The sequence below is a fragment of the Penicillium lagena genome, assembly GCF_028827675.1.
Source record: "Penicillium lagena strain IBT 129212 chromosome Unknown utg000002l_segment0_segment0, whole genome shotgun sequence".
Classification (NCBI taxonomy): Eukaryota; Fungi; Ascomycota; class Eurotiomycetes; order Eurotiales; family Aspergillaceae; genus Penicillium; species Penicillium lagena.
In genome coordinates, this window is record NW_026623223.1 from 4,416,833 (window position 1) to 4,441,021 (window position 24,189).

Here is a 24,189-nt window from a genome sequence, read left to right on the forward strand (position 1 = left end):
ACCAATGCATTGAGTCGGTGGAAGGATTGTCAATGGCTCTTTCCCGGGAAATATGTTTTGTATATCGTCCGGCTAAAATACCACACACCCCTCTCGGCCCCCCTCTCTCTCCCCTGAATGTCACCTTGACATTCGATCCACTACGTAGCCTTGTGGTCAATCAATGCTAGCAGGATCTCGGGGTAGTCCGTCCCGGCTAATATTCTGGCTCGAGATCTAGTTTAGGGTTACTGAAATAAGCATATCTCGTTCCGGATGGGTCATCCATGGATCGGCCATCTACATCCAAAAGGGAACAAGAGAAACAAGACTGCATTATACTGATATCATTCTTCACGTGATTCACCAGGTGATTATTCCATACTCTATAGACAGCCATGCTCGATCTGGTATTTGCGTGGGGGTGGGAGAGAGAGCCTTCGGGATAGGTGTGCCACGAGGCCAAACGGGGAAAGTGGGGACAGGGTATGTACATTTCATGAGTGCATGCGCGGAGACATTCACGAAAGAGGAGAAAGGGAACGGGCAAGAACGCATCGATGCAGGATGCAAAGAACGGAGATGAAAAAAGGAAATAAAAAAACACGGGCGCGTTGGTTGCCATCGTCCTTCTCGCCGCCCCAACCGCTGATCGTCTCCCGGTCACTGAGATCAAGCCGTATAATTGCGAAGTGTTGCGCGCATCCAACGTGGGTCAGAAGATGCGTTGAACCGTGGGTTCCAGACGGAACCTCCAGAGAGAATACTATCGGCAATGGCTGCGCGGCACAACCCAGGATTGCCAGATAGCTGTTCAACGACGCGCTTTCCTCCCAACATCTCGACAGGACATGAACACACGGCCAACCCCAACGACACGTACACAGCACGCTAGATGAATATGTTAACATCGATGCTGAGAAATGGTCACACCATCTTTCAAGTAGAAAAAGCTGTCAGATCCGTTGAACGCCGACCAGAAAGCAAGTCCCACGGCCGACAAAAGATGCCGACTCCAGCAGAAAACTCCCAAGGGCGAACTCAGGTGATGCTTACGGCTGAATAAACAGACATGGGAAGCAGAAGGAGGTGAAAAAAAGAAAGACGACACAGGGAAAACGCGGAGAGGCTATGGTGAGGACCAGCCGCCAGCGACCTCGACCCAGTCCGGGAGGCAACTGCCTTGTTTGCCCTCGACATCCACAATGTCGGTATCGCATCTGCACCGACACCCGACACCGTTCTCCTTAACCGGATCGGGGGTGGCCCAGTATTCGTCTTCCTCAATTCGTTTCTTCTCATCCTCAGTGGTTTTCTCGAGGTAGGGAATGCGGGTCAATTGCCGAGCTGGGGCATTGGCAGGGCAATGCTGGATCGTGGTGTGCCTGTAGCCGAAGTCACGGAAGTAGTGGATATCGCTGGGCGAGAGTAGAGCACCGGCTGCGAGCGAATGGATAGGTGCGTCACCCCACCGTTCCATCCAGAAGCCACCGCTCCGGTCCATCATGTTGAAGAAATCCTCATACTCCTTACTGCGGAACCAATCCAGGCGCGCAATCTCGAAGTTACTCCAGAAATGGCACATGTTGTAAGATTCGCCCTCCATTGCCTCCGGGTCGATATCTTCCATGTTGTTGTTGGCAGGATCGGTCTGCAAGATCTCCTCGGGGAGTGTCTCCTGCCTCTTCTCGTCTGGAGGGGGCGGGCCTCCCTCTGGACGTTCAATAAACATCTCCCATAGGCCCTTGGACGGGAGATTGTTCTTGCGCTTGTAGGCTGACGCGTACCGGAAGATGTTGGGAACAGTCTCCCGGAGCTCCTTGACGGCAATGGTGAAGCCATAGGTTTTGTTCGCCTCGATCATCTTAATGAAGGGATCACTAGATTTCAAGTCAGCAAGATGTACATTGAGAGGGGTATTTGCAGTGAACCTACTAAGTGATATCACAGAAGTACTTGATCTCGGGCTCCAGACGCCAGTACCACTCGTACTTCAGCAGAAGAGGGTGCTTGTAGAAGAATCTGTTTTTTACAAGAGTCAGTCGAGCACGCTTGATGCATCATGAGAAACACCACTCACCCTGAGTAGAATCTGCACATGTGGTGATAACTCTCCATTCCACCGTACATGATGGCAGCGTCACCCTGCTTCCGAATGCCCTCCTTGGCAACTTCATGGTCGACCCAGTCAGGGAACCCCCACATGGAGCTGTCAATCTTGCCAAACTCCACAGGGGCGGACGTGTAATTCTTCACGGTATCCATGAACGCATCGTCAAAGTCGCCATCGTTCAGGAAGACATAAGGATAGTGCCACCACCGATTAAAATGTCTCTCGATCGACTTGAGCGACTGAATGACGCCGTCCAGTTCCTTGTTCCTTGCAAGTACAACAAAGGCGGCATTTGCGCGAGGGCCTTTCGGCCCGTCCGGGTCGATTGGGAGACAGCCAGTGGCGAAGACTTTATCGTGCTGTTCGCTGATTTTTCTGTATCGTAGACACGGTCAGTCGCCACATATGATGATCACAAGGAGGAGGAGACAAACCGAATGGAGGGCGGAGTGCCCGCTGGAATTAGGATACCCCCGGGAGACGAAGGATGTCGGACGAAAAGAAGTAGAATCAAAACAATTACAAGACATGGAAATAGTAAGACAAATCCCAGGGGTATCGAGATAGACGAGTTGCCCTTCAACCGTATTCTCCGCCGAAAGAAGGCGAATCTGGGGATGGCGTGACCTTTTTCGCGCGGGACATCCTCGAGTGGCAAACTCGGCGCGGCGGGCAGCCGCTTGGAAATCCGTTGGATGAAGCTCATCACGCAACGACTCTGCTGTCAGGCCCGGGCGACAGCACAGGGCCCTTCCGGAGAGGCAAGCAAATGGATGGTGTTGGCTCCCGTTGGCGACTCCGTGACAGGGGGTGGAGATGCGGCGTTGGGCGAGAAAAATTCGAGTAACACCAGACGCGATCGTACCTGTGGTTACCGGGTCGTCGTGGAGGTATTCACAAGAAGTGAACGAGAGAAGGGGAGGGATAGAGTGAACAAAAAGACAGCGAAACGAGTGGCCGGAGGAATGCCTCCTTTCCTTTCCAAATTTCCCCCAATTTATCCTTTCTCAGTCGGCCCAGGGGGAGGGGAGAGCGTTGAGAGCAACGCAAGCAACCGTCCTGAGCAGAGGGGACCAGACAGGGCGGTCGGCCAAGGACATCAATGGTTGGGGTGGTTGATGATGATTGGGGGTGATGGGGTGGATGGGCAGGGGAAGAGAAAAGGAAGAATTGGGATGGGCGAAGGGAGGCGCAGGGCCACGGTGGACGGGGTCCGTACCGCAAAGACGGGTATTAACCGATATTGTGGTGGGGTGGCGCCAAAACGGTGTATTCTGGTTACGCGTAATTTCATCTTTTTTTTAGGGCCCTTTTCGGGCGGCTTGGGTGCTCTAGATCAGACATGGGATTCTTCGGTCGGCTCGATTTTGATATTTCCGTATCGCCATCCCAGATCTACGATGTCTCTCGCAGCCTCACGATGCCGTGCCAATACCTTGCCAAGTCTGCCCGGCCCCAAGCAAGCTTCCCGCGGCTCTAGAGACGGGGGCTCTTGGGACGGGCCAACGAAAGACCAGATCTCATCTTCCATGCAGACCACCTGACTCCAGGGCACAACTGACCAAATCAGAATCCTCCATCGTACTTTTGTACCGATCACCACGAGCGAAAAGCGCCTAGCGTAGTGGCGATCGAGGGTCTAAGGCTGTCTGTGGAATGGGACGCTGAGACACACGACATCGGGCCCGGGGATGTTGTTATTAGGGATCTATCCCGACCGGCCAATACTAATTCTTGTTGATCTCTACCTGACACAAGCGCGTTGATCGTGGACACCAAAGGGCTCAGGGCCCTGCCCCACACGTGACCGGGTCTGGACCCTTGGATGACGCGGGTGTAGGGGGCCATCAAGGATGCTCGTTCGTGAAGAAAATAGTGAGGATTACATACTAGGGACGCGGCGAGAAAGGGAGTAACTGGTGGGGGGTAGCAGGAGAAATTAATCAAGTCCCTGCACTAAAATCGTAGCTGCAGACATGCTGCCCTTTTCCTAGTCCGGGAATTTATTCTTCTTGGCCTGCATCCATCCATCTACCAACCTACCACCACCATCATCATCACCAGACCTCGGTCATCCCATGGGATGACAGGGACCCCAAGGAGGCAACACGAAGACAACTGCTGTGTTGCCTGGCCCCAATGTCCCCAGGCAGCTCTCGCCGCCGACCACCAGCTCGTTCACACGACAGTCACAAGGCGCCCCTTATTTCACCCTGATTCACACCTATCCGTCCACTCCTCCCATCTCTTCGATACCACACGCTCAACACAATAGCGACCATGAGCTCGCTCCCTCGTTCCTCCGAGGGGCAAAGCTCCCAGACGCCGGCCATCCCCGTGCCCAACAACCCCATCAATCAACTGCTCCCACCACCGTCCCGCAACAGCCACGTCAACCTCGACTTCTCTCCTATCAACGAGAACGGGAGCTTCGAGTTCGACCGAGTCTTGAAGACGGGAAGGGTGTTCCGGCGGGTGAAGCACAAACATGTCCGTGTGTCCCGTAAATCCTTCTTCTAGCTAGCGCGCATCTCCCGGCTGACAGGGTTGCTTCTAGGTCTTCCGAGCCTCATGGAAACCCGCTTATATCGTCCTCCGGCCCAACCTGCTCTCCGTGTACAAAGATGAAGAAACGACCCGCTTGCGGGCATCCATCACCTTGTCCGAGGTGACGGCCGTGGCTCCAGTCAAGGCCACGCGCTCGAGTCGACAGCATGTCTTCGGCGTGTTCACCCCCTCCAAAAACTACCGCTTCGAGGCCACCTCGGAACGCGACGCGGAGGACTGGATCAGCCGCATCCGCACAGAAACCCCTATTGGCGAGGACGAAAAGGCTTTCCTGGCGCTGACGAAGAAACCCGGCCCGCCGGCGATCCAAAAGCAGCTCATTGAGGACACAACCGACCACTCGGACTTTGACCAGACGGGTCGTGCCAGCTCCCCAGAGCTTGGCCGCACAGTCTCGCCCCACCGTCGGGCCCAGCGCCTATCCTACACACAGGAATACTCCGGGAACGAGATCACATCGTATTCAGAACTATCAGACGCATCCCCGCCGACAGATCGCGGCCAACTACGATCCATGCCCTCCCTCAACAATCTGCCCCGATCCGTTAACAATCTGTCCCGGTCCGCGCCGGAGGAGAAGCCCCTGTCCTTGCCGCGAGACACCAGCCGGCAGTCCGTCCGGGACCCAGAGCGTGTCGTCTGCCATGGGTACCTGCAAGGCCTGCGCATCAAGGGAACCGTACGCCAATGGAAACGGTTGTGGGTCGTGCTCCGTCCCAAGAGCTTGGCTTTCTATAAGGACGAGCAGGAGTACTCCGCCCTCCGCGTCATCTCCATGTCGCAGATCATCGACGCGGCCGAGGTCGACCCCATGTCGCGCTCCAAAAAGTTCTGTTTGCAAATCATCGCCGAGGAAAAAACCTACCGACTCTGCGCGCCGGACGAAGAATCCCTGGCGCGTTGGTTAGGTGCCTTGAAGAGTATTCTTGTGGCTCGCAAGAAACTGGAGCCGTCGTCTACTTTTTAATCATTGTTGACTGCTGCTTTGCCTCACTCCCTCTATTCTTTCTTTTCCTTCCTCCTCTTCCTCCTTTATATCTTCCTCAGCGGCCGAGGCCATTCCTATCTGATCCCGGGAGCGAGTTCGGCACTCGAACCACTTCACACATTCTGTCTCTTTATATATACCCAGGTCTTTCTTAATGCGAGCATCTCATTGGCATCCGGATAGCACTGCCATACATAAGTCATCTAAAATTAATTACCTATTTTGGCAAGAAAAGGCTAGGAAGGTCACGCCATGGTTCATTATTAGTCAACTCAATATCGCTGTTTCTATTCTAAACCAATATAGTCGAATCACAAACATGCTCTTGTGTGAGTTGCAAACCAGAAAGAAGTAAAAACAAAAAGGATGGTGGGTGCCAGGCAGAGAGAGGATGATGATAGGAGTAAAGCAGATAGACGCAAAGAAGAAACATAAGACACCCAAAAGAAAAGCCCGAAGTACCAGACGATGAACTAACGCACTATTTCATCCCGAGGAATACCTTCATACGTCGGGGGAGGAATACTTTCATACTCCCCCGACGACACTCTGTCACCTCTACCCGCACCTGCGCCTGAAGCAGCCCCAGGAACGACAACGTCCTCACCCTTGCTCTCGCGGTTGACCACGAGAAAAGACATAAACACAATACTAGCACCAACCCAGTACAGCGGCGAGGCATAATGGGCCTGTAGGATAATCTGGCCGACCAGGGAGAGCGGGATCGTCAGACTGAGACCGACGGTAACGACGAGCGGGGTGGTAAGGAGCATAGCGTAGGCCCAGGCGATGTCGGAGATGAATGAGGAGAGCGAGTTGATGAGGATAATCATCCAGACTCGTTTTGTGCTCGGTAGCGCAAACGGCTCCACGCCCGTCCAGTGCAGAACTATGAACCCGGGCCACAGGAGGACGAGATTGAAGAAGCCCACTAGCCCGAAGAAGAGCTGCATGTTCACGCGCGACTCGTCGCCGACTTGCTTCTTCATCACGATCGTGTACACGCCGTACATGATCGAGCTGAACGCTGCCATTGCGTCGCCGAGGGCGATCTCTGCGGGGGTTTTGTGCGGGAAGGACCCCTCGCTGCCGTCGGCGGATGGGGTGCTGGTGTCTGGCTTAGAGAGGTCGACGCGCGAAATGAGGATTATTCCTATTAGGGAGGCGAGGACACCGATGAGTTTGCGTGCGGTGAATCTCTCGACGCCAAGTATGGCGCCGAAGACGAGGGTCCAGACGCCTGGGGTCTGTTTTAGCATACGTCGCGAAAGCATCGGAAAAGATACTGGAGCTTACCACTCGTCGAGGTGAGGATGGTCGTGCTGCCCACGGTTGTGTACTGGAGACATCCCAAGGCAAAGTAGTTCGCCTGTTCGATGGTTGAGCGTGTTAGTTAGGACTGTTCCACAGACCGCAAAAAGCCAACATGGAACATACAACAAACTGCGAAAACGTTAGCTCAGCACGTCACCAATAGATCGATACGGTCTCCTCTTACCCAAAGTAAACAAAACTGGAAGCTCAACTTCGCCGTCGCCTTCAACCCCAGCTTTGCATCTGGATCATTCCGCATCGACCGGACAAACTGCGCGCTCTCCCGTCCCTCTCCGCCGTGGAATTCATCCTCCACACCCGCAGCGTGCAGAAAACCCTGCTCCTCCTCAGCCTTGGGATTATGCGAGTCCAACTGCCTGAGCAGGCTCTGGAACGAGGTGATGTGAGACAGTCCTCTAGAGCGCCAGAGCCGCCACAAACGACTAAATAGGATGGTGAAAAGCGGTAGGATGAACAGCGAGGTATTGATGTAGGTCACGAAGAAGGGTTTGGAGTAGGTGTTGTCTGCGAAGATGGTCTGGAGAGCAGCATTGGTGTTAGTTCGTAACCCGCCAGGTGGGAACAGAGAATCAATCAGCGGAGAAGAATGCGCACGCTTGCGAGGAAGTTCGACGCCGTCCACAGCACAACCACGAGCAGCAGTAGGCCGATTCCCACGGTATGTCTAGCAGAACCCATCAGGGTCAAGGCCGGTATCTCGGGGCCGGAAGACATAGTTGCGCTACGCGCGAGCGAATGGCTTATCACCGGTTGTCGGCGGAGTTGGTCGCGTGCGATCAGGCGGGATCACGTCGGTTGCCCCTCGGCGACGAGGAACGACAATAGGGAGGTAACCAGGCTGAGCACAGGCATCGGCAGAAAGGATACTGACGGGTGTGTCAAGGGGGAGACAGGCTCCCTGTCCGGCAGGGGAGGAGGAAGATGTGAAGGAAAAGAGGGAGCGCCAAGCGATGGTGTCACCGGGCGATCACGATAAGCCGGGCATGAACGCTCCAATGAATTGGGAAAATAGACACAGGGGTTATGCTGAGCGATGGATTTATATGTGCCTATCGCGTACTGGCGATATTTCGCGCAGATGGAGCATTCCCCCTAAGACTAGAGAGTACGAGCGAATTTCTATACCAATAACACAATGCCAACAACCATGGTATTCTCGCAACGAACAGACAGACACGCCCAGCATTAAATCCGAGACCAGCCACAGACACACGGGGCAGTCATCCCACAGCAAAGATGCTCTCTTCTCTACACAAGCCACAACAGGGAACGACAAACCAGCAGCAAAACTGTACGTAGAGGGGGGAGGAAACAAGCGCTTGAAAAATCATGAGAGGATCGTGTAATGGTATTAACAGGCACAGCCGTCGCGGTCATTGTCCAGGTGGATGTTGATCGGGTCGCTGAACTCGCCGCTGAACTCCTCCGCTTCTTCCTGTGCGAGCGCACTCCGGGCAATGACTGCGGGTCTTGTCAGCCGTGAATCGAGGGAATAACGAAAGAAAAGAAAAGACGCACCTTCAAAAGCCTGCTCCACATTCACAGCCTCCTTGGCACTGGTCTCGAAGTAGGGGATGTTGCCCTTGGACTGGCAGAACGTCATGGCTCGTTTCGACGAGATCATCCGCTTACTCTCCTCCACATCGATCTTGTTGCCAATGACAACCTAGCTACATGTTAACAAACTTCAGTCGAAACAAACACCGAGGACTTACAAAAGGGAAACTCTCGGGATCCCTCGGGCTTGCTTGAATCAAAAACTCATCTCGCCAGCTATCCAGTGCCTCGAAGCTCTTGGAGTTGTTGACGTCGTAGACGAGAACACAGCAATCCGCTCCGCGATAGAACGCAACGCCGAGTGACTGGAACCGCTCTTGGCCCGCGGTATCCCATATCTATGTTGTTGCGGAAGAGGTCAGTCCTTCAGCTGCAGATCCTCGACCGGTGCCTTTCATTCTTTTCTTACCTGCATCGTCACGAGCCGGTCGTCCACCAGGACTTCCTTGGTGAGAAAGTCGGCTCCAATCGTTGCTTTATAGCTTCCACTGAATTTCTTGTTGACCTATTTTGGGGCGGTAGATGTTAGCGATGACGGCGGGCATGTCACGAGGCGGAAGGGGGCGAGGCTGGACGGACATATTGGTTCATCAAGCTGGTCTTGCCAACACCACTGTCTCCAAGGATAATCACCTAAGTACATCGAGATGTCTGGTTAGCATGTCGTCAGTGTCGAGGGGGCTCAGGATTATCCGGAGCTTGGGTGCGGAGAACGTACCTTGAGGAGAACCTTCTTCCGTGACGCCATAGCAGCGGTCTGGGCAATAGAACAATGCAAAGGATATATGAGTGTTCCGATGTGTAAAGAACAGCTATCAGTGGTATCTTCCCGACAAGAATTCCGAAGCGCGGTGAGATAAGAGGGGAGAACTGGGAGTTGCCAAGTTGGGTTGCAGTCATGATGGGGAACCGGGGGCGGTCAGCTAGGCGGTCAGTATCGTTTATCGATAACGGATCGTTCATTGCCTCGTCATCTCTCATTCCTTGCCTGTCCATCATCGATTTCGGCCGATGCCCCACTGGCGAGAAGAATACGCCGCTGCTTTGGCTGCGAGAGATCGTCGGGAGAAAGCCAACAGTGCCCTATACGATGCCTGTATGCCCACACATACCATTCCCCTAGACTGTCTTCCGTTGACATCTCCACTGCCTAGATACCAAGCTCGCCGATCGCACCAGTGCGCTAGCAGCACCACCACGTGGAACAGGACCCAGCTCTCCAGCTACCCATAAACCTTCCAGTGATGCCCAGCGATCTATTTCATCACCCATCACCACAAAGAAACAGCTATCTGCCGAGCCAGGAACCCCCTTGGCGGACCTTCTGAATGCAACCCGCACAGACCTTTCGGAAGCCCAACGTTCGCGCTCCGAGTTACAAGACCGTTTGAACCGGATTACCACCGAAGCTGAAAAGCTTCGCAAAAAGAGTAGCCAGGATAGTCGGCGGATCAGTGCGTTGGAAAGCGAGAGGGTCCATTTGCAGCTACGCCTCAAAGATCGTGATGAAGAGCTGAGAGGGAAGGCTAAGCTGTTGGAGGTGAGTTGCGCTTTGTTTTCGGGGGGTTAAAATTCTTTCACTGATATGGTGTACTTGCTAGGATTTCCAAGATGAAATGGCTACCCTCAACCTCCAGCTTAACATGGCAGAAGAGCGGTCCACTCGATTCCAGCATGAAAATCAGGAGCTCGTGGATCGCTGGATGGCGAGAATGGGCCAGGAAGCCGAAGCCATGAACGATGCGTCGAAATTTTCCTAGTAGTTCTCGATGCGCTGGCAGCATGGGGTTTCAAGTTTTCTCTTGTAGACGTTAGATACTTATTTAGGAACATAGCAAATAAGAACAACCTTTAATGTTTGTACAGATCAAATTGGTGGTATCATACACCGAATCACAGGATATATCCAAGACAAAAGTAATCTACAAGCTTCCAGGATGCCAATTTACCATGCACACCATGGCGTCCCAGCTTCAACAAAGAAAACAATATATGTACACCCCCAGCCGTGTCTCAAAGGGAATGTTCCGTAAAGGCCTTCAGCCGTGCACTATCTTTAGTGGCGATGAAATAGGTACCACCAACGTCAGTCCAGCTGACGCTATTCGACCAATAGTTCTTCTGCTGGACCTTCAACAGATTGATCGGAGAGTTGAGATTTCGCGACTGGATCTTATGGCCAGCGGGGACGAACGACTTGAGCGAGACAATCTTGCAGCCCTCCTTCATGTCCAGAAAATGATTGATCAGCTCGTTGTTCAACTGCGGCGTAAAGGCCTGGTTGTTGATGAGGATCACATCCGCGCGTTTCAGGACATCGACAATGCTCTGCTGCTCGAGGAAATCGCCGCGAACGAGATGCGTCTTGCCCGGCGCAAGACCCCACAGCCGGCATCGGGCCTTGAATTCGGCCTGCTGCAGGTCTGCCAGATCGCACGCGTTAGACATCATCTCGCAGCCCCAGCTCTCGCAGCCGATCTCGAGCGCGGCCTGGAGGACCACGTTGCCCACGCCAGATCCCAAGTCGACGAACACCTGGCCGGACTTCAGTTTGGTCTCCTTAAAGATGTTGCTGATGAATCGAGGCAGGAGTTCTCCGTAGACGTTGTCCGTGCCGTTCTCATATTGACGCAGAGACTCGACGCGGGGAGAAACGGTGCGCGCATAGATTTGCGTCAACATCCGCTCCACCCAAGGGAGTCCCATACGGTGTGTCGCGTCAAGACGCTTCGCCAGACTGCCGTTGGTCCTCAACCGTTCAATGGTTTCATTGTAATCGTTGACCGCATCTGTAAACTGGCTCTCTGACACGACAGCCAAAGCCCGGCGCAGTCGTCGCCTGATGCCCGTTGTCTCGTTATTGAACTCTTCTAAGTCCTCCTCCGGAATATAATTGTCAGACACCGTTTCGATCACCTGCACGATGTCGTCAATCGGCCGAAAGCCGTCGTTTTCTCGAGGCACCACCAAGTCATATCTAATCACACAGTGGGTTAGCTGTCAGATTTTGCACCTTTGAAGACCATGCCACATACCTTTCCTTCTGCGACGCACTGGGATACTGCAGAAGAACCTCGGTCGGCTTACCCTCGGCCCCAAAGCCCGGTTTGAATTTGCCGGCCTTCTGTTCCGAGGTGATATCAGCAGCGTGCACCATCTTGAATGGCCTCGCTCCTTCCTCCGAAAAAGCCTTCACCGAGCGAAGACGCCTGTCGGGATCGGGTTCCGCGCTGGCGCTCGTGCGCGCGCGCTTGCCCACTTCGAACGAGGTATCGCTGTCGCTGACATCGTCGTCGCTTGAGAGCCGTGTTTCGGGCGTGGGCCGCTTACGGATGCGAGATGGGGTGCTCAGGCGTTGCTTCGCGGGGCGAGCGTCTGCGTCACTCGAGACTGACCGCGACTTGACCGCGGAGACGTTGCGGCTGCGGTCAGATGAAGGCTGCGGGCGGAGAGGGCGGGCGTCGGGAGTGGAGAGCGTCGATCGCGAGGCAGTAGCTGGTGGTCGAGCCTGGACGACTTTGCGAACCTGGGGCTTTTTGGGTTGGAGGGAGAAGGCCCCTCCTTTTTGGAGGTGGTCGAAGAAGCCCATGAGATGTATGCAGATGAAAATGCAAATATGTATAGACAAAGAATGCAGGGATCAACAAATGCCCAGCAACCCCATGGGCCAAACAAAGAGAGCGATATATATATAGTATGGGGAGTTGGGGGAGGCAACGAAGATAAGACGGAGCAAGAATGAGAAAAACCCGCGCTGATCGATAAGCGCCACCTAGTGGCCCCGGACCCAATCACGACCGCGAAATCACGAACTAGGGTAGAGTGATCGACTATGTACTTCATGCATTTGCTCGTATTATACAAATATTTGGTGAGAACTGGGCCCGATCATAATCCCAAATTGCCTCTAGCATATGTAGGTGGTCTGCAGGCAACAGCAAGCCTTGGACACCCATCAGCTGTATACATAACCCAGGCATGCCCTCCCTCTGTTGGCTGTCGGGGCTGTTTGATCGCACAATCTGGTGGAGGTACGAAGGGACCAACTATTCAAAAGATCGAGTATATGCATTCGCTAGTATGAAGACCTATTTCTGCTTCTTCTTAGCCAGTCTCTTCTCCGCCCGAATATCCTTCTTCATCCGCGAGTCCACAATCTTGTACTTGCCCTTGACGCCGCGAGGACGTCCCGAGATACCCCGGTTGGCACCCTTGGCCACCACCAGCTTGACCTGCTGCTTGGGCTTCTTCTTGGTAGCCTTGCTCATCAGCTTGGTGATCGCCTGCGACTTGTCGCGCTCACTCAGCGCCTCGTCCTCGGCCAGGAGAGCCGACTTCTTGCGCAGCTTTTCCAGTCTCTGCGCGGCCTTGAACTTCTTGCGGCCCTTGGCCTCCATCACCTTCTTGATCGGGCGTGCGTTGATAGCGCGCATCTTCTCGCGGATAGCTGCTGCTGCAGCCTTGGTGATCGGACGGTGGGGCTTGCTGTGCTTGCCCTCATCGTCCAGGAACCACTCCGGAAGCCCATCCATGTCGCGGAACGCGAAACGATTGTAACCGTCGTCAACAATATCCTGTGATCTCTTTTCGCCAGTGGCCATTGACTGGGCCAGAGCCATCGCTTCGGCGGTAATGATATCGATGTCTGCCGCAGTTATGTTAGAAAATAGACTGAAAGGAGACTGACTTTGGGAATTGTGACTTACCCAGCTGGCCATTCGCCTTGCGCGGATCTTCAGGTTCTTCCACCTCTCCCTCCGACTCATCGACCCATTCATTCTCCTGTTGCTTTGATGCCTGCTTCTGCTTCTTCTGTTTTGGGGCAGGAGCCTCCTCCTCTTCCTCTTCTTCCCCATCACTCATTTCGATGTCGTCCTCATCCTCGCCTTCTTCCTCATCCTCTTCTTCTTCCTCCTCGGCCTCGTCGCCTAATCCCTGGAAGATGTCCTGGTCGAAGAACAACGCAGCGTTGTTGGACAGACTTCCAGACTGAGGAGCTAGGTCAGCTGAAACGGCCGTTTCCTGTTCATCCTCCTCATCCTCATCATCACTGCCTTTATTCTCGTCGGAAAAGCCCTCCCATTCCTCGGTCTCGTAGTTTTTGCGAGCCTTCTTAGCACGCAGTTTCGAATCTTTGTCCTCCATGCGGTCTTGATACTGCTCGTACATTGTGTCAAGTTCCCGTTCAAGGCGATCACCATCGTCGTCGGACTCCTCGGATTCGGATCCAGACTCTTCCTCACTTTCACTTTCGGCTGGGATATCACGAGCATTGGTGACTGCGTCGCGAGCATTCGCGCGGTCGATGCGCTTCAACGAGAACGTGGCGTCCTCACCACCGGGTCCAATTTGCTCCATCCCGATATCCATTGGGGTGGTCATGTGCATCTGCAGGCGAACAATCTCCTTCCGTTTCTTCTCGTTCTCCTTGCGCCTCTCCTTTTTGCTTCGAGAGGTTTCCCTCTCCCGCATTTTAAGAAGCTGTTCCTGAATGGCTAGTTCCTCATCCATTGGAGCAATCTCGGCGACTTCCTCAGCCTCGGTTTCCTGTGGCTGATTCTTTTTGACAACAAGACCAAACTTCTCTCGAAGCTTCAGTCGCCATCGGAGCAAGTTCCGAAATTCCTTCTTGCCAAGAATTTTCAAATCTTCGCAACACGTCCGGATCTCGTCGGTCGTTTCTTCCAGGCGGTCCACCGTGGACATGGCAAGATCACCACCTGGTGGCTGTTGGAAACTGAGTTTGTTGTATGAACCCAGGATAGCAATCGGGTCGGTGGTGTTGATAAACTCTGTTACCGGAATCTCCTTGAACTGGGTGTAATCTCCTTCTTCATAACCCTCTCTCCTCCGCCTCTTCTTTTCTGGGTTAAAGACTTTCGCCTCGTTGTTCGGGGTCGGATCTGCCAGTTCCGCAAAGACATGCTTCGGGTCCAAAAATTTCGGATCGATCCGCTTGGGAGCCTTGTATCCGCGACAGACGACGAAAATTTCTGCAGACACATTTCGAGAAGAAGGGGCTTTGTGGCCTCCACGGACGTGAAGAGTTGCTTGAAAACCCACAGGAGAGGATTGTAGTCCTTGGACCGGAAAACTTTGGTGACGAATGATCCGCCTTCATTCAAAAACTCTGTGGCCAGTTTTAAAGACTGCAAGACCAGTTCTGCCTGAGAGAAGGCGTCCTGAACCCACGCCGTACCGACATTGGGGGCACCGTCGTGAAGCACACAGTCCGCTTTCCAATGCTTGAGGTGAGACCGGATCGTCGCGCGGCATTTTTCAGTTGTGATATCACTCTGGAAGGTAATGGCTCGAGGAATGGGTTTGATCGGGGCCAGATCGACACCGACGATGATGCTTTGCGCGGGCATGCATTCTGCGGCCACTTGACACCATGACTGTCAAACAGTTAGACAGGATGTTTCGCACGGAGAGCACTGGCAAGACTTACACCTGGTGCCGCACACAGATCGATTAAAACTTTGCTTTTTTCCAAGAACCCATACTTTTGGTTCAATTGGATCAATTTGAACGCCGCACGGGCACGGTAGCCCTTCTCCTTTGCCAGGCGATACCATTTATCCAAACGGCCTTTGCCGTGCTGCTGGCAGTTAGTTATCATAGAACGGTAATATGGAGCTCAGTGATTCGCGTACCTTCTTCTGGATCGCCATCTTGGGCTCGAAGACAACAGTGCTGGTGGCTTATCAACTTGGACGGGAAGAAAAAAAAGTCAAGCACTTATCGTTCACCGCCCTGGGTTCTGCCCAGTCGTTCGCTGCCCCAGGCCGCAAGGCACGCACTGCTCAGCTTACATGTGACGTGGGTGAGTAACTACAGGTATTCAGCGGACTTGTTTGTATTCCATCACTGGTTCTAACTATCTTGACGACTCCAAGCACCATATAATATCCCAGGCTGATGCTCTTTCCTCCACCCCCATGCCACTGGGTCCTCGCAAGAGAGTGAAGCCCAGCCCTTCTGGCGCGGACTCGCCGTCCCCCGCGGTGTCGGGCACTGATGCCGGGAGAGAACGCTCCGACTCCCAGTCACGAGTTCCGGGCGCTGTAAGCCCTAAACTTTCACTCGGTTGTCAATCTAGCTGATCATGTTTGTCCTCGCCACAGAACTGGTATCCTGCGTCTTGGTCGGCAGTAACGCGAGTGTCGAAAGCGGCCCCAGTTACCGAGGTTGCCCGTGAGAGCATCTCCGTCGCCAAAAACGTAGCGTCAAGCGTCACAAACTCTTCAACATCTCTCTATGATAGGGCGAGCCACTCTCGTCATCCCTCCATTCAACTGACGAAGAAGGCGGGTGCATCAACCAGGTCGCTTCCTGCAGGCGCAACTACAACAAAGATCAACATTGCGTCGGATGGTTCAGCATCTACCACCGCTGTCGACAAGCTCGCTGAACCAGACACCGGGGAAACGGACACACCGAAGAAAGAAGCATCTAATGAAGCTCCAGCCAAACCTCTAGAGCAAACGTCGAAGGAACAGGAATTCGCCCCAGACGGCGAGACCGGAATTGACGCGTCGCATGCGGGACATGCAGTACCTGCTGAGCAGCCCGGCGGATGGTTTTCTTGGTTTAATAGACCAGCTGCGATCGACAACGGCCCTGTGACTGCTCCGACTTCTACAGGGACGGAAGGGAATCTGCAAGCAGATAATCAAGTTGGTGTCCAACCAATCGCCAGACATCCACCAGATTCGGAGGTGCAGGGAGAGTTACAACAGGGACAACTACAGGAACAGGCTACAGAGACTGTTGAGAATTCACCGACGGCACAGAAACGGTCGTGGCTCCAGATGTGGTACGGTGCGAGTGCATCGGCCAAGCGGGGGGAACAACCTTCTGCAGAGCCTCCTATCTCCACTTCAGCAGATGATAGTGCTCTTGAAGCTAATGGCGATGATACCACATCAAGAGATCAACCGGACGAGCCAACCGGCCCTTCCCGGAATCTTGTTGGGACTGCGAGATCAACTGGTTGGTCCTTTTGGACCAAAGACCCTTCCAAGGATGCTACTCCCGATAAAGCCGCCGAGGTCCAGGCAATTGAAGCGTCCATACCTCCTGGAGCTCAGTCGAGGCCGATGGCGCTTGAACCGGACCCAGAGGCAAACGTCAAGATCACCAAGAAAGACAGCATCAAAATGAAGGCACCCAAAAACAACGCCGAATCTGTTCATTCCAAGGATGGGCCTGCTCCTATCATTGAAGCGACATCAACCTCACTGCCACCAGCCGAGCCTCGTCCAGTTGAGGCTACTGCCTCGAAGCAATTGCTGAAAATCTTGCCTAATCAAGTGTTGCCGCGGGTCAAAGAAACATACATGTTGGAAGAGTCGCCATCTATCTTGCAGAGCCTTGGACGACTTCTACACTACAGCAAAGCCCAACAACCTCAGCATGTTTGCAGAACCAAGGATATGCCTCGTATTAAACGCGCTCTGTCCATCGGCGTGCATGGCTACTTCCCGGCTCCCCTCATTCGAAGCGTCTTCGGCCAACCAACGGGGACTTCGATCCGATTCTCCAATATGGCGGCAGAAGCCATTCAAAAGTGGACAGAAGGCCAGGGCTACTCGTGCGAGGTTGAGAAAATCGCCTTGGAAGGCGAAGGACGTATTTCTGAACGAGTCGACTTGCTATGGAAACTGCTCCTGAATTGGATGGAGAAAATCCGGAGCGCTGACTTCATCATGATTTCATGCCACTCCCAGGGAGTTCCGGTAGCGATCATGTTGGTTGCGAAGCTGATTTCGTTCGGCTGCCTGAACGCCGCACGAGTGGGGATCTGTGCTATGGCTGGTATCAATTTGGGACCATTTCCCTCCTACAGATCCCGATGGATCAGCGGATCTGCTGGGGAGCTGTTCGAGTTTGCACTCCCGTTTAGCCAGGTATCCAAGGATTATGAGGCCGCACTACGATGTGCTCTTGATTTCGGAGTCCGAATTTCGTATATCGGCAGTATTGATGACCAGCTCGTTTCCTTAGAGGTGCGTGCCTCCTACCCTTCTTTGGTTCGACGTTTGCTAATATGATGTTTAGTCTTCCCTCTTTTCACCAATTGCACATCCATACATCTTCCGCGCCGTCTTTGTGGACGGCAGAGTCCATGCCCCAAGTTTGTGAGTATACCTGCAAAACGCCAGAGATTTTAGATTTTCGAAAACAAAACTAACAATCATGATTAGTCTTTCACATCTTGTTGGCTTTGCCCTAAAACTTCGCAACCTAGGCATCTCAGACCACGGTCTCATCCGTGAGCTCAGTCAGCCCCTCGCTGGCAGTCTTTATACAGGTGAAGGCCATTCTCGTCTCTATGATGATGAAGCTGTATATGAGTACGTTCAGATTCTACCGTGCATTTCCTCCTTATCTCTAATTTTATGATTGCTTAGTTTGGCCATTGAATTTGCCCTCGAAACATCTTCAGTATCCTCCGCTCTTCTCAACATCAAACGATCTCATCCCGCCGTCTCACCCAATCCGTACATCCTCCCCTTCGCCATGCGTGGCCTTCTGGAAGAGGAATACGTGCGCCGTGAACTACACGATGAAACGATGGAGCTGCTGAAACAGTTTGATGATTGGAAGCCAGTGACCAAGGTCTTGAAAGATGTCAAGTTCCGTTTGGAGGGTATTCGATCCAAGCTCTAGGTTCTTTTTTTCTATGTCTCTATTTGGTGGCTGGCTCGGTGTTTATTAGATTGAAGACTCGCTATTTAGAGAAAACAAATACGATCTCAGGAGTCTCTGAGAGCATTTGTGATTTGCTTTTCTTAAGTGGAAATGTTTAACAGAATTGTCTGAAAATAAATAACTTGATACACTGACTGAAGAAGAATTCTAGACCAATTACATAAAAGAGTACGTTTCACTTCATGTCAAGGAAAACGCTGCTTGATATGCACCTTTGATTTCATCTGGGAGAGTTAGCGAGAGCAAACTCGATCAAGATGAAAAGGGAAACAATAGAACACACCTCTCATCCCATCCAATGCCTCAAAAGCAAGAGAGTAATTCGACGAGGCAGCGATAATATGCTGCAGTCCCTGCCGAATCTCAGCTATGAGCTGATCAGTGGAGCCTTCGACATAATCATTTTCCGAATCCGGAGAGAGCCTCTTCGCGACACGCGCCTTATAGAATACCATGAGGAGTGTGTAGCTGCTGTGCATTAGACAGCAAGCAAAGTAGGGCATGGTACGAGGAAGAGAGCCGCTGTAATAATGCTGCTGCTGCTGCTGATGACGCTGATCATGCTGATATTGAGGGTCCAAGAGCGGCTGTGGAAGAGGCAGGGCTTTCAACATGCGTGAGATTACCAGCGCAGCACCGAGACAGACTTTGGCGGAGTGCTCGCAGCTGTAAGGAAATCCGGAGGTGAAGGGGTGCCGCGGATACTGTGGGATAGAGGAAGGGCGGATTTCTGAGGAGGTAGAGGAATCGGGGGGTGTCAGGTACTCGGTTGATGAGGCTCGTTGAAATGGATCGATGTTATTGTTTAAGCATTGGAGGCCGGCATGCCCGTTTCCAGACATGGGGGATTTGATGACCGCATCGGTTTTTGGGGCGTTAGGATTGGCAGCCGCAGTCAAGTCGCAATGTTTCTTGATGAAGATGGGGATGTCGGAGAAGGCTCGGAAACGATGGACTTTGATTTGCGCACTGAAAAGCTTCAGTGAGTTACTCTTTATGTAGGAAAATGTTGAGATGCATACCTGGATAGCTTTATGCGGGAGATGGCACGGATAGTGTGCGCTGTCATGGTTTCTTGGTAATCACCGAATCCTGTTTCCTGTGGAATTGGAGGAAGTAAATCGATCTGTGTGAGAACAGAGTTAATCCAGCCATCTAGATGCTGCATCCGCTCGAAAAGGTAATGCATATCTGATCCCGATGTCAGACATTTGTTAAGATCAGCAACGAACTGAGTCGCTGACAGTAGCACTTGTTGAGCCTGTGTGAAGATTGACCATCCCTAAGGAAGAGATTAGCCCACAACCTCCAACACGTTATATCAATTGGTACGAAAAGCACGCACCTCGACATCGGTTGCAAAGCGTGGATAAGGGGTTGTGAATTGAGGGTCGTTGATGACGATCGCAGGAGGCTAATTTCATCAGAAATAATCGAACCTGGCTTCAATAGTAGCTCTCACCGTTGTGCTCGTTATAGATCCCTGAATGACACAGTGATACTACAACAATTAAACGTCAGGTATAGCCCAAGCAAACAAACAAAGGAAGTATCGAACCGTCATCCACCACGCTCTCCGTCGAGCCTCGGAGAATTCATCAATTTCTTCTCCATGGGCATGAAGAGATTTGTCCAGGGCAATGGCCAAAGCTTGTCCGGCGCGATATCTCATTTTGAGCAAGTTCCCTCGTTGGCAGTACTCGTACACCGATAGCACCAACAGCGCTAAGAGACTCTCCAGATCTGCCGGAGTCTGAGGATGGAATCTTTCTCGATTGATAAAAGGCCGCCCGCTTGATAATGCTTGACCTGGGTCGCATGAAGACACGTCAAGGTCACAATCCGATTCTATGGCCGTGTTGGCCAGCTGTGCTAATGTATGAGCATATGTCCTGCGATGGGTGACGGATGCTGTGGATGATGGTTCAGGGTCGTTAGGATGAGGAATCAGGGCGAGGATGGCAGAAACCGCAAGGCTTAGAGGTGAACGAGGTCGATAGACCATGAGCGGCACCTCCGAAGCCGGATTTGCGAATGATATTGGACAGTTCAGTGGCCTATCCGGACATGGTGGTGAAACTCGTGGCGACAAGATCGGTAAGTAGCAATGAATAAAGTCATAATAAGCATTCAATCTTCCTGGTATGTTAGAAGGCGATGTTATATGGTTGATTAGAACACCCAACGCACATTTCTGCTTCACTCCCATAAGTTCTCACCAGGCATGGTGAGGAATTTCCCAACTCCGACGGCACTGTGTTGATGAAACCATCACTGGAATAAACCCCTTGGAAGATAGAGGGAATATCTGATTGAAGGTCTAGGTGTCGTAAGCCTGCTCCGGGAACAGAGAGCAAATCAATTTGATCAAAGATCTCCGATGCTGTGCTATCGTCAGTGGATGCAAGAGATATCTGAGTGGGGACACGTACCTGCTTCAAAATCAGCCTGCGGAATATCGGCGTACTGGACATCTTCCTGAGGTGACTGCTCCTCGACTGCCGGGGACAAGATTCGTTTCTTCTGTCTTGGTCCGCCACGTTTGCTTGGCAGATATGAACACTTTCTGCCTTTGCTGACACACTAGGTGGCCGCTGTTAGCGCGAGATAAAGGGGGTGGAAAAGAAGCAAGAAGCAGCATACACTAGCACAGGGATCTTGCCCGGCGCACCGTGTTCTTGAAGCGCGACTATGTTTGCGTTAATCTTCCGTTGACATCTTCGGGAACTGGACGGCGTTAGTTACCAGGGCAGACAGGCCACCTTCACCGGTGGTTTGGCAAATTTCTTGCGAGCCAGCGGGCCTTGAGATGCCGACTGAGGCCCGAGCTTATCGTCAAAGGAATCGGCCATGGTGTCAAACACCGGTGCATATAGTCTGTGATCAATCTCCACAATCTACTCCTGTTGAGCCCGTACGTGTCTCAAATAGACGCAGCCCGCCCTCGCCTGTTCAGCGATGGCACATTTTGCGAAAAATTACTGGGTCAAATCTGAGAGCTGTCTTCGTGTCGTCGGATGAGATTTGGTATAGAATAGAGTATGTCGAGGAAGAGTCGGTCGCTGTCTCGAATCCTCTCGAGCAAATCCCGAGGCGTGGAGACTTCGGGATTTGCTTTCGCACACCTTAAAACACTAGTGCGTCGTCATGCAACACGTATGCTAAACCTTCATGGACATCTTATAAAGCGAATACCACCAACCAAGCATTGAAGAATGATTCCCAATGAATGCTGGGGAGATGCGAGTGCAGAGAAGTGAGGAATGTGCATATTCGATTGAGGGTTTCGAATGATACCGGAGATGACATGCAATACTCAAGAGAACAAATTCGTGTAATTACGTCCGGATAACAATCACACGTGATATTTAACACCCGAGACATGGCAGGTCTAAGTTGCATTGCATATTTGAGGCAATCGGATTTTCTCTCTTGCAGATAGAAGATTCCAGGAAACACTATGGTCTAGATTCACTCTAGCGAAAGGAACAACGGGGGAGGTGTCGATATGCACAACATATCGGGTCAATTAGCCTTATATATTCTGCTCTCATACAACACACTTCAATAGAATAATTAACTTACCCTAGTCGAAATAATCTGTTTATAACGCATTACAAAATACAAAACTTTGTGGATAGCAAAAATTATAGATCTATCAATTGATGTTCAATATGGTAGAAGGCTAAAATGATATGCCTGCTATCTCAATCAACCCATTCAGCATCTCATCCACGGAAACATCCTGCAGAAAATCCGGCCATGACTCAGGGCTATAGTCTTGTGAGCCTTCTTGTCCATAATTTAGAATCACGTCAGGAAGAGGAGCAATCAAGGACTCGGAGGTGCTCATTGACGATGATCCCGGATGCCTGGCATTGGAATTCGCGATTGAATCAAGCATTTGATCTGCGTCTGCTGACGCTTGCGCGCGTGCAGGAGCGTGATGTTTCACAAACCAGTTATGAATGCGCTGTATCCATCGCACGTAGAAATCAGATATATCTGCACCAGGCGCATTCATTCGAGCATCTTGAAGAGCTGTCAACCGTGTGACATACCCCATTAGCACCTCTCGCATATTGAGCGCTTTGCGCAATGATCGGATCCGGGTGTCCTGCCGCAAGTTCTTGTCCATCGCAACAATACACAGCTTGCATGACATAACCATAACAAATGCGTTTTCTAGCCATTCAATGTAGCTAATCATTCGAAGGTGACCGGTGGGTGAGCTCAGATAATAATCAAAGTAGCTTTTGGCTGTAGTGAGACCAACGCGTAGAGTGTCAATTTGGAATGGGGACTGTAAGAAGAAAGAACCCTTTTTTTTCTGCCCGAAATCATCAGATTCATCAAGCGAGACATGTTTGTCAAATAGAATGGCTTGACAAAGATACAGAGTCAATGTTTGGAAAAGCAACCAAATCAGAGCTATTAGAGCGTTAATCACCAGTTTTATGAGAGTTGGAGTAGGTCAACGCTTAAAAAAGGGGTCGTACTCACTGCTTTCTTGCATTGGAAATGGCAGCAGGTCCCGGTAACTCTCCATCTCCTTGCGAAATTGCTGAAAATGGCCTTCAATCTTTGATACCCTGATTCTCAAGTCCATCTCTTGGGCATTAATCAACATGGCTGTGTCAGCTCGCTCAAATATATGTTGCAATTGAACGAGATGAATAAGATACTTGTCACTGGGATATCTCGACGCTTGGGCTAATTCAAGAGCCGACTTCTCAATGAATGAAGACCAAGGTAGCATGCATGTCTTCTCGACCGTAATTGAAATGCTATGGAATACAGTCAGCAAGCAGGCTGTCACATTGTTATTCAGTTCACTAACCATGATGAGATGACAAAGCATCCGATGAGAGCCCTATATTCATCATGGAGCTCAGACGTTTTGTCCTTTTGATCTTTCCTGCCAACACTAAATGACCGTGGAAGCGCTCGCAACATGACTGGCCGATCTAATCGCCGATCAACGACGATGCTAAGCATGAGGTGGTGATAACTCGAGTTCTGCAGAGGGCGAAGCTGGTGCTGAGACCTGGAAAAACAAATCAGAAATGATGCCGTCACTCTAGAGTCTGCCTACCATGCCATAAAAACCAGTAACCCCTGTAGAACCTCCAGTGAAGGAATCGAATCTTTGAGCATTGTTTGGGTCACAATGAAAGCATGAAACCTTTCTTCCAGAGCCCGCTGCAAAGGCCGATCATAGTATAAAGACACCATAAGGATAGATAGGAGTAAGAAAGGCTTCTCTTCTCTGAGCTGCTCAACTGCTGTTTGTGACGGCAGCATAACAAACGGAAACTGAGGCATTAGCGTTTGGCAAAATACATCCAGGAGTTCTCTAGAACTATCAAGACTGATGATTCCTTCTCCAATGACATCCAGTGCCATCTTGTCATCGATGTTTTCCGGACTTGCTGTTGTGACATGGTGGTGTGGGCCTTGCGACGGCTCGGGGGTGTTATTGCTGCCTTGTAAAAGCCGATTGACTTTCTCTTCAAGGGCATTAAGCCGCCTATATCATACAAGACTTTATTAGCCCGAATTACGGTCTCAAACGCCGTTTTTAAAGTGAGAAATTCTGCCGACTTACGTATCTTTTTTACTCGGATTGTAGCGCGACCGAGCTGGTCGGAAATAGCATTCTTTGTCAAGTCGAAGACAGCTAGAAAGCTTTTGTCAGTTTGTAAACTAGGACAAGATATCCTGGAGTGCTGGCAGACCGATCACAATTAGGAGAGCCCGATGTTCGGAAGCATCGGATCTTTGCTCGAGCACAAGTCTGACATGTCTTGACCCGATCCGGGCCAGGCGTGGTAGACACACTGGGAACCGTATGAGTAGTGTGAGCCATTCTCAAAGACGTCCATATAATGGAGAGCCCTTGATCGGACAAGGACACGGACAACTTTATGTA

At 51.8% G+C, this 24,189-nt stretch overlaps 10 protein-coding genes across 10 annotated transcripts; 3 read left to right on the plus strand and 7 right to left on the minus strand.

Moving 5' to 3' along the window:
* Nucleotides 1–1,108: 1,108 nt before the first annotated feature.
* On the minus strand, nt 1,109–2,798 carry N7510_004604 (glycosyltransferase family 15 protein; the record flags this gene model as incomplete). The annotated part of the gene is made up of 4 exons (XM_056976530.1): nt 1,109–1,859; nt 1,915–2,001; nt 2,060–2,467; nt 2,527–2,798. 4 exons carry the CDS (start codon nt 2,796–2,798, stop codon nt 1,109–1,111), a joined length of 1,518 nt encoding a protein of 505 aa, XP_056836486.1.
* A 1,574-nt stretch (nt 2,799–4,372) lies between these two features.
* Nucleotides 4,373–5,627, plus strand: N7510_004605 (PH domain-containing protein; the record flags this gene model as incomplete). Its single annotated transcript, XM_056976531.1, has 2 exons — nt 4,373–4,582; nt 4,650–5,627. 2 exons carry the CDS (start codon nt 4,373–4,375, stop codon nt 5,625–5,627), a joined length of 1,188 nt encoding a protein of 395 aa, XP_056836487.1.
* Nucleotides 5,628–6,121: 494 nt separating this feature from the next.
* Nucleotides 6,122–7,697, minus strand: N7510_004606 (DMT family transporter; the record flags this gene model as incomplete). The annotated part of the gene is made up of 5 exons (XM_056976532.1): nt 6,122–6,888; nt 6,945–7,017; nt 7,086–7,091; nt 7,147–7,500; nt 7,578–7,697. 5 exons carry the CDS (start codon nt 7,695–7,697, stop codon nt 6,122–6,124), a joined length of 1,320 nt encoding a protein of 439 aa, XP_056836488.1.
* Nucleotides 7,698–8,334: 637 nt separating this feature from the next.
* Nucleotides 8,335–9,288, minus strand: rab7 (Rab family GTPase YPT7; the record flags this gene model as incomplete). Its single annotated transcript, XM_056976533.1, has 6 exons — nt 8,335–8,444; nt 8,502–8,649; nt 8,699–8,878; nt 8,950–9,045; nt 9,120–9,173; nt 9,259–9,288. The coding sequence occupies 6 exons, from the start codon at nt 9,286–9,288 to the stop codon at nt 8,335–8,337; spliced, it is 618 nt and encodes a 205-aa protein (XP_056836489.1).
* Nucleotides 9,289–9,551: 263 nt separating this feature from the next.
* N7510_004608 (ATG16 family protein) lies at nt 9,552–10,300 on the plus strand (the record flags this gene model as incomplete). The annotated part of the gene is made up of 3 exons (XM_056976534.1): nt 9,552–9,636; nt 9,695–10,080; nt 10,142–10,300. The coding sequence occupies 3 exons, from the start codon at nt 9,552–9,554 to the stop codon at nt 10,298–10,300; spliced, it is 630 nt and encodes a 209-aa protein (XP_056836490.1).
* A 253-nt stretch (nt 10,301–10,553) lies between these two features.
* Nucleotides 10,554–12,129, minus strand: dot1 (histone methyltransferase DOT1; the record flags this gene model as incomplete). Its single annotated transcript, XM_056976535.1, has 2 exons — nt 10,554–11,517; nt 11,576–12,129. 2 exons carry the CDS (start codon nt 12,127–12,129, stop codon nt 10,554–10,556), a joined length of 1,518 nt encoding a protein of 505 aa, XP_056836491.1.
* Nucleotides 12,130–12,628: 499 nt separating this feature from the next.
* Nucleotides 12,629–15,214, minus strand: spb1 (rRNA methyltransferase spb1; the record flags this gene model as incomplete). Its single annotated transcript, XM_056976536.1, is given in 5 exon segments — nt 12,629–13,185; nt 13,247–14,504; nt 14,519–14,938; nt 14,992–15,141; nt 15,197–15,214. The coding sequence occupies 5 exon segments, from the start codon at nt 15,212–15,214 to the stop codon at nt 12,629–12,631; spliced, it is 2,403 nt and encodes an 800-aa protein (XP_056836492.1).
* Nucleotides 15,215–15,481: 267 nt separating this feature from the next.
* N7510_004611 (uncharacterized protein) lies at nt 15,482–18,215 on the plus strand (the record flags this gene model as incomplete). The annotated part of the gene is made up of 5 exons (XM_056976537.1): nt 15,482–15,607; nt 15,668–17,551; nt 17,604–17,683; nt 17,750–17,899; nt 17,957–18,215. 5 exons carry the CDS (start codon nt 15,482–15,484, stop codon nt 18,213–18,215), a joined length of 2,499 nt encoding a protein of 832 aa, XP_056836493.1.
* A 222-nt stretch (nt 18,216–18,437) lies between these two features.
* Nucleotides 18,438–21,109, minus strand: N7510_004612 (uncharacterized protein; the record flags this gene model as incomplete). Its single annotated transcript, XM_056976538.1, has 11 exons — nt 18,438–18,481; nt 18,541–19,226; nt 19,280–19,539; nt 19,603–19,671; nt 19,720–19,758; nt 19,816–20,314; nt 20,448–20,640; nt 20,690–20,780; nt 20,842–20,851; nt 20,901–20,946; nt 21,013–21,109. 11 exons carry the CDS (start codon nt 21,107–21,109, stop codon nt 18,438–18,440), a joined length of 2,034 nt encoding a protein of 677 aa, XP_056836494.1.
* An 833-nt stretch (nt 21,110–21,942) lies between these two features.
* Nucleotides 21,943–23,916, minus strand: N7510_004613 (fungal specific transcription factor domain-containing protein; the record flags this gene model as incomplete). The annotated part of the gene is made up of 5 exons (XM_056976539.1): nt 21,943–22,688; nt 22,761–23,044; nt 23,098–23,304; nt 23,353–23,787; nt 23,879–23,916. 5 exons carry the CDS (start codon nt 23,914–23,916, stop codon nt 21,943–21,945), a joined length of 1,710 nt encoding a protein of 569 aa, XP_056836495.1.
* Nucleotides 23,917–24,189: the final 273 nt, after the last annotated feature.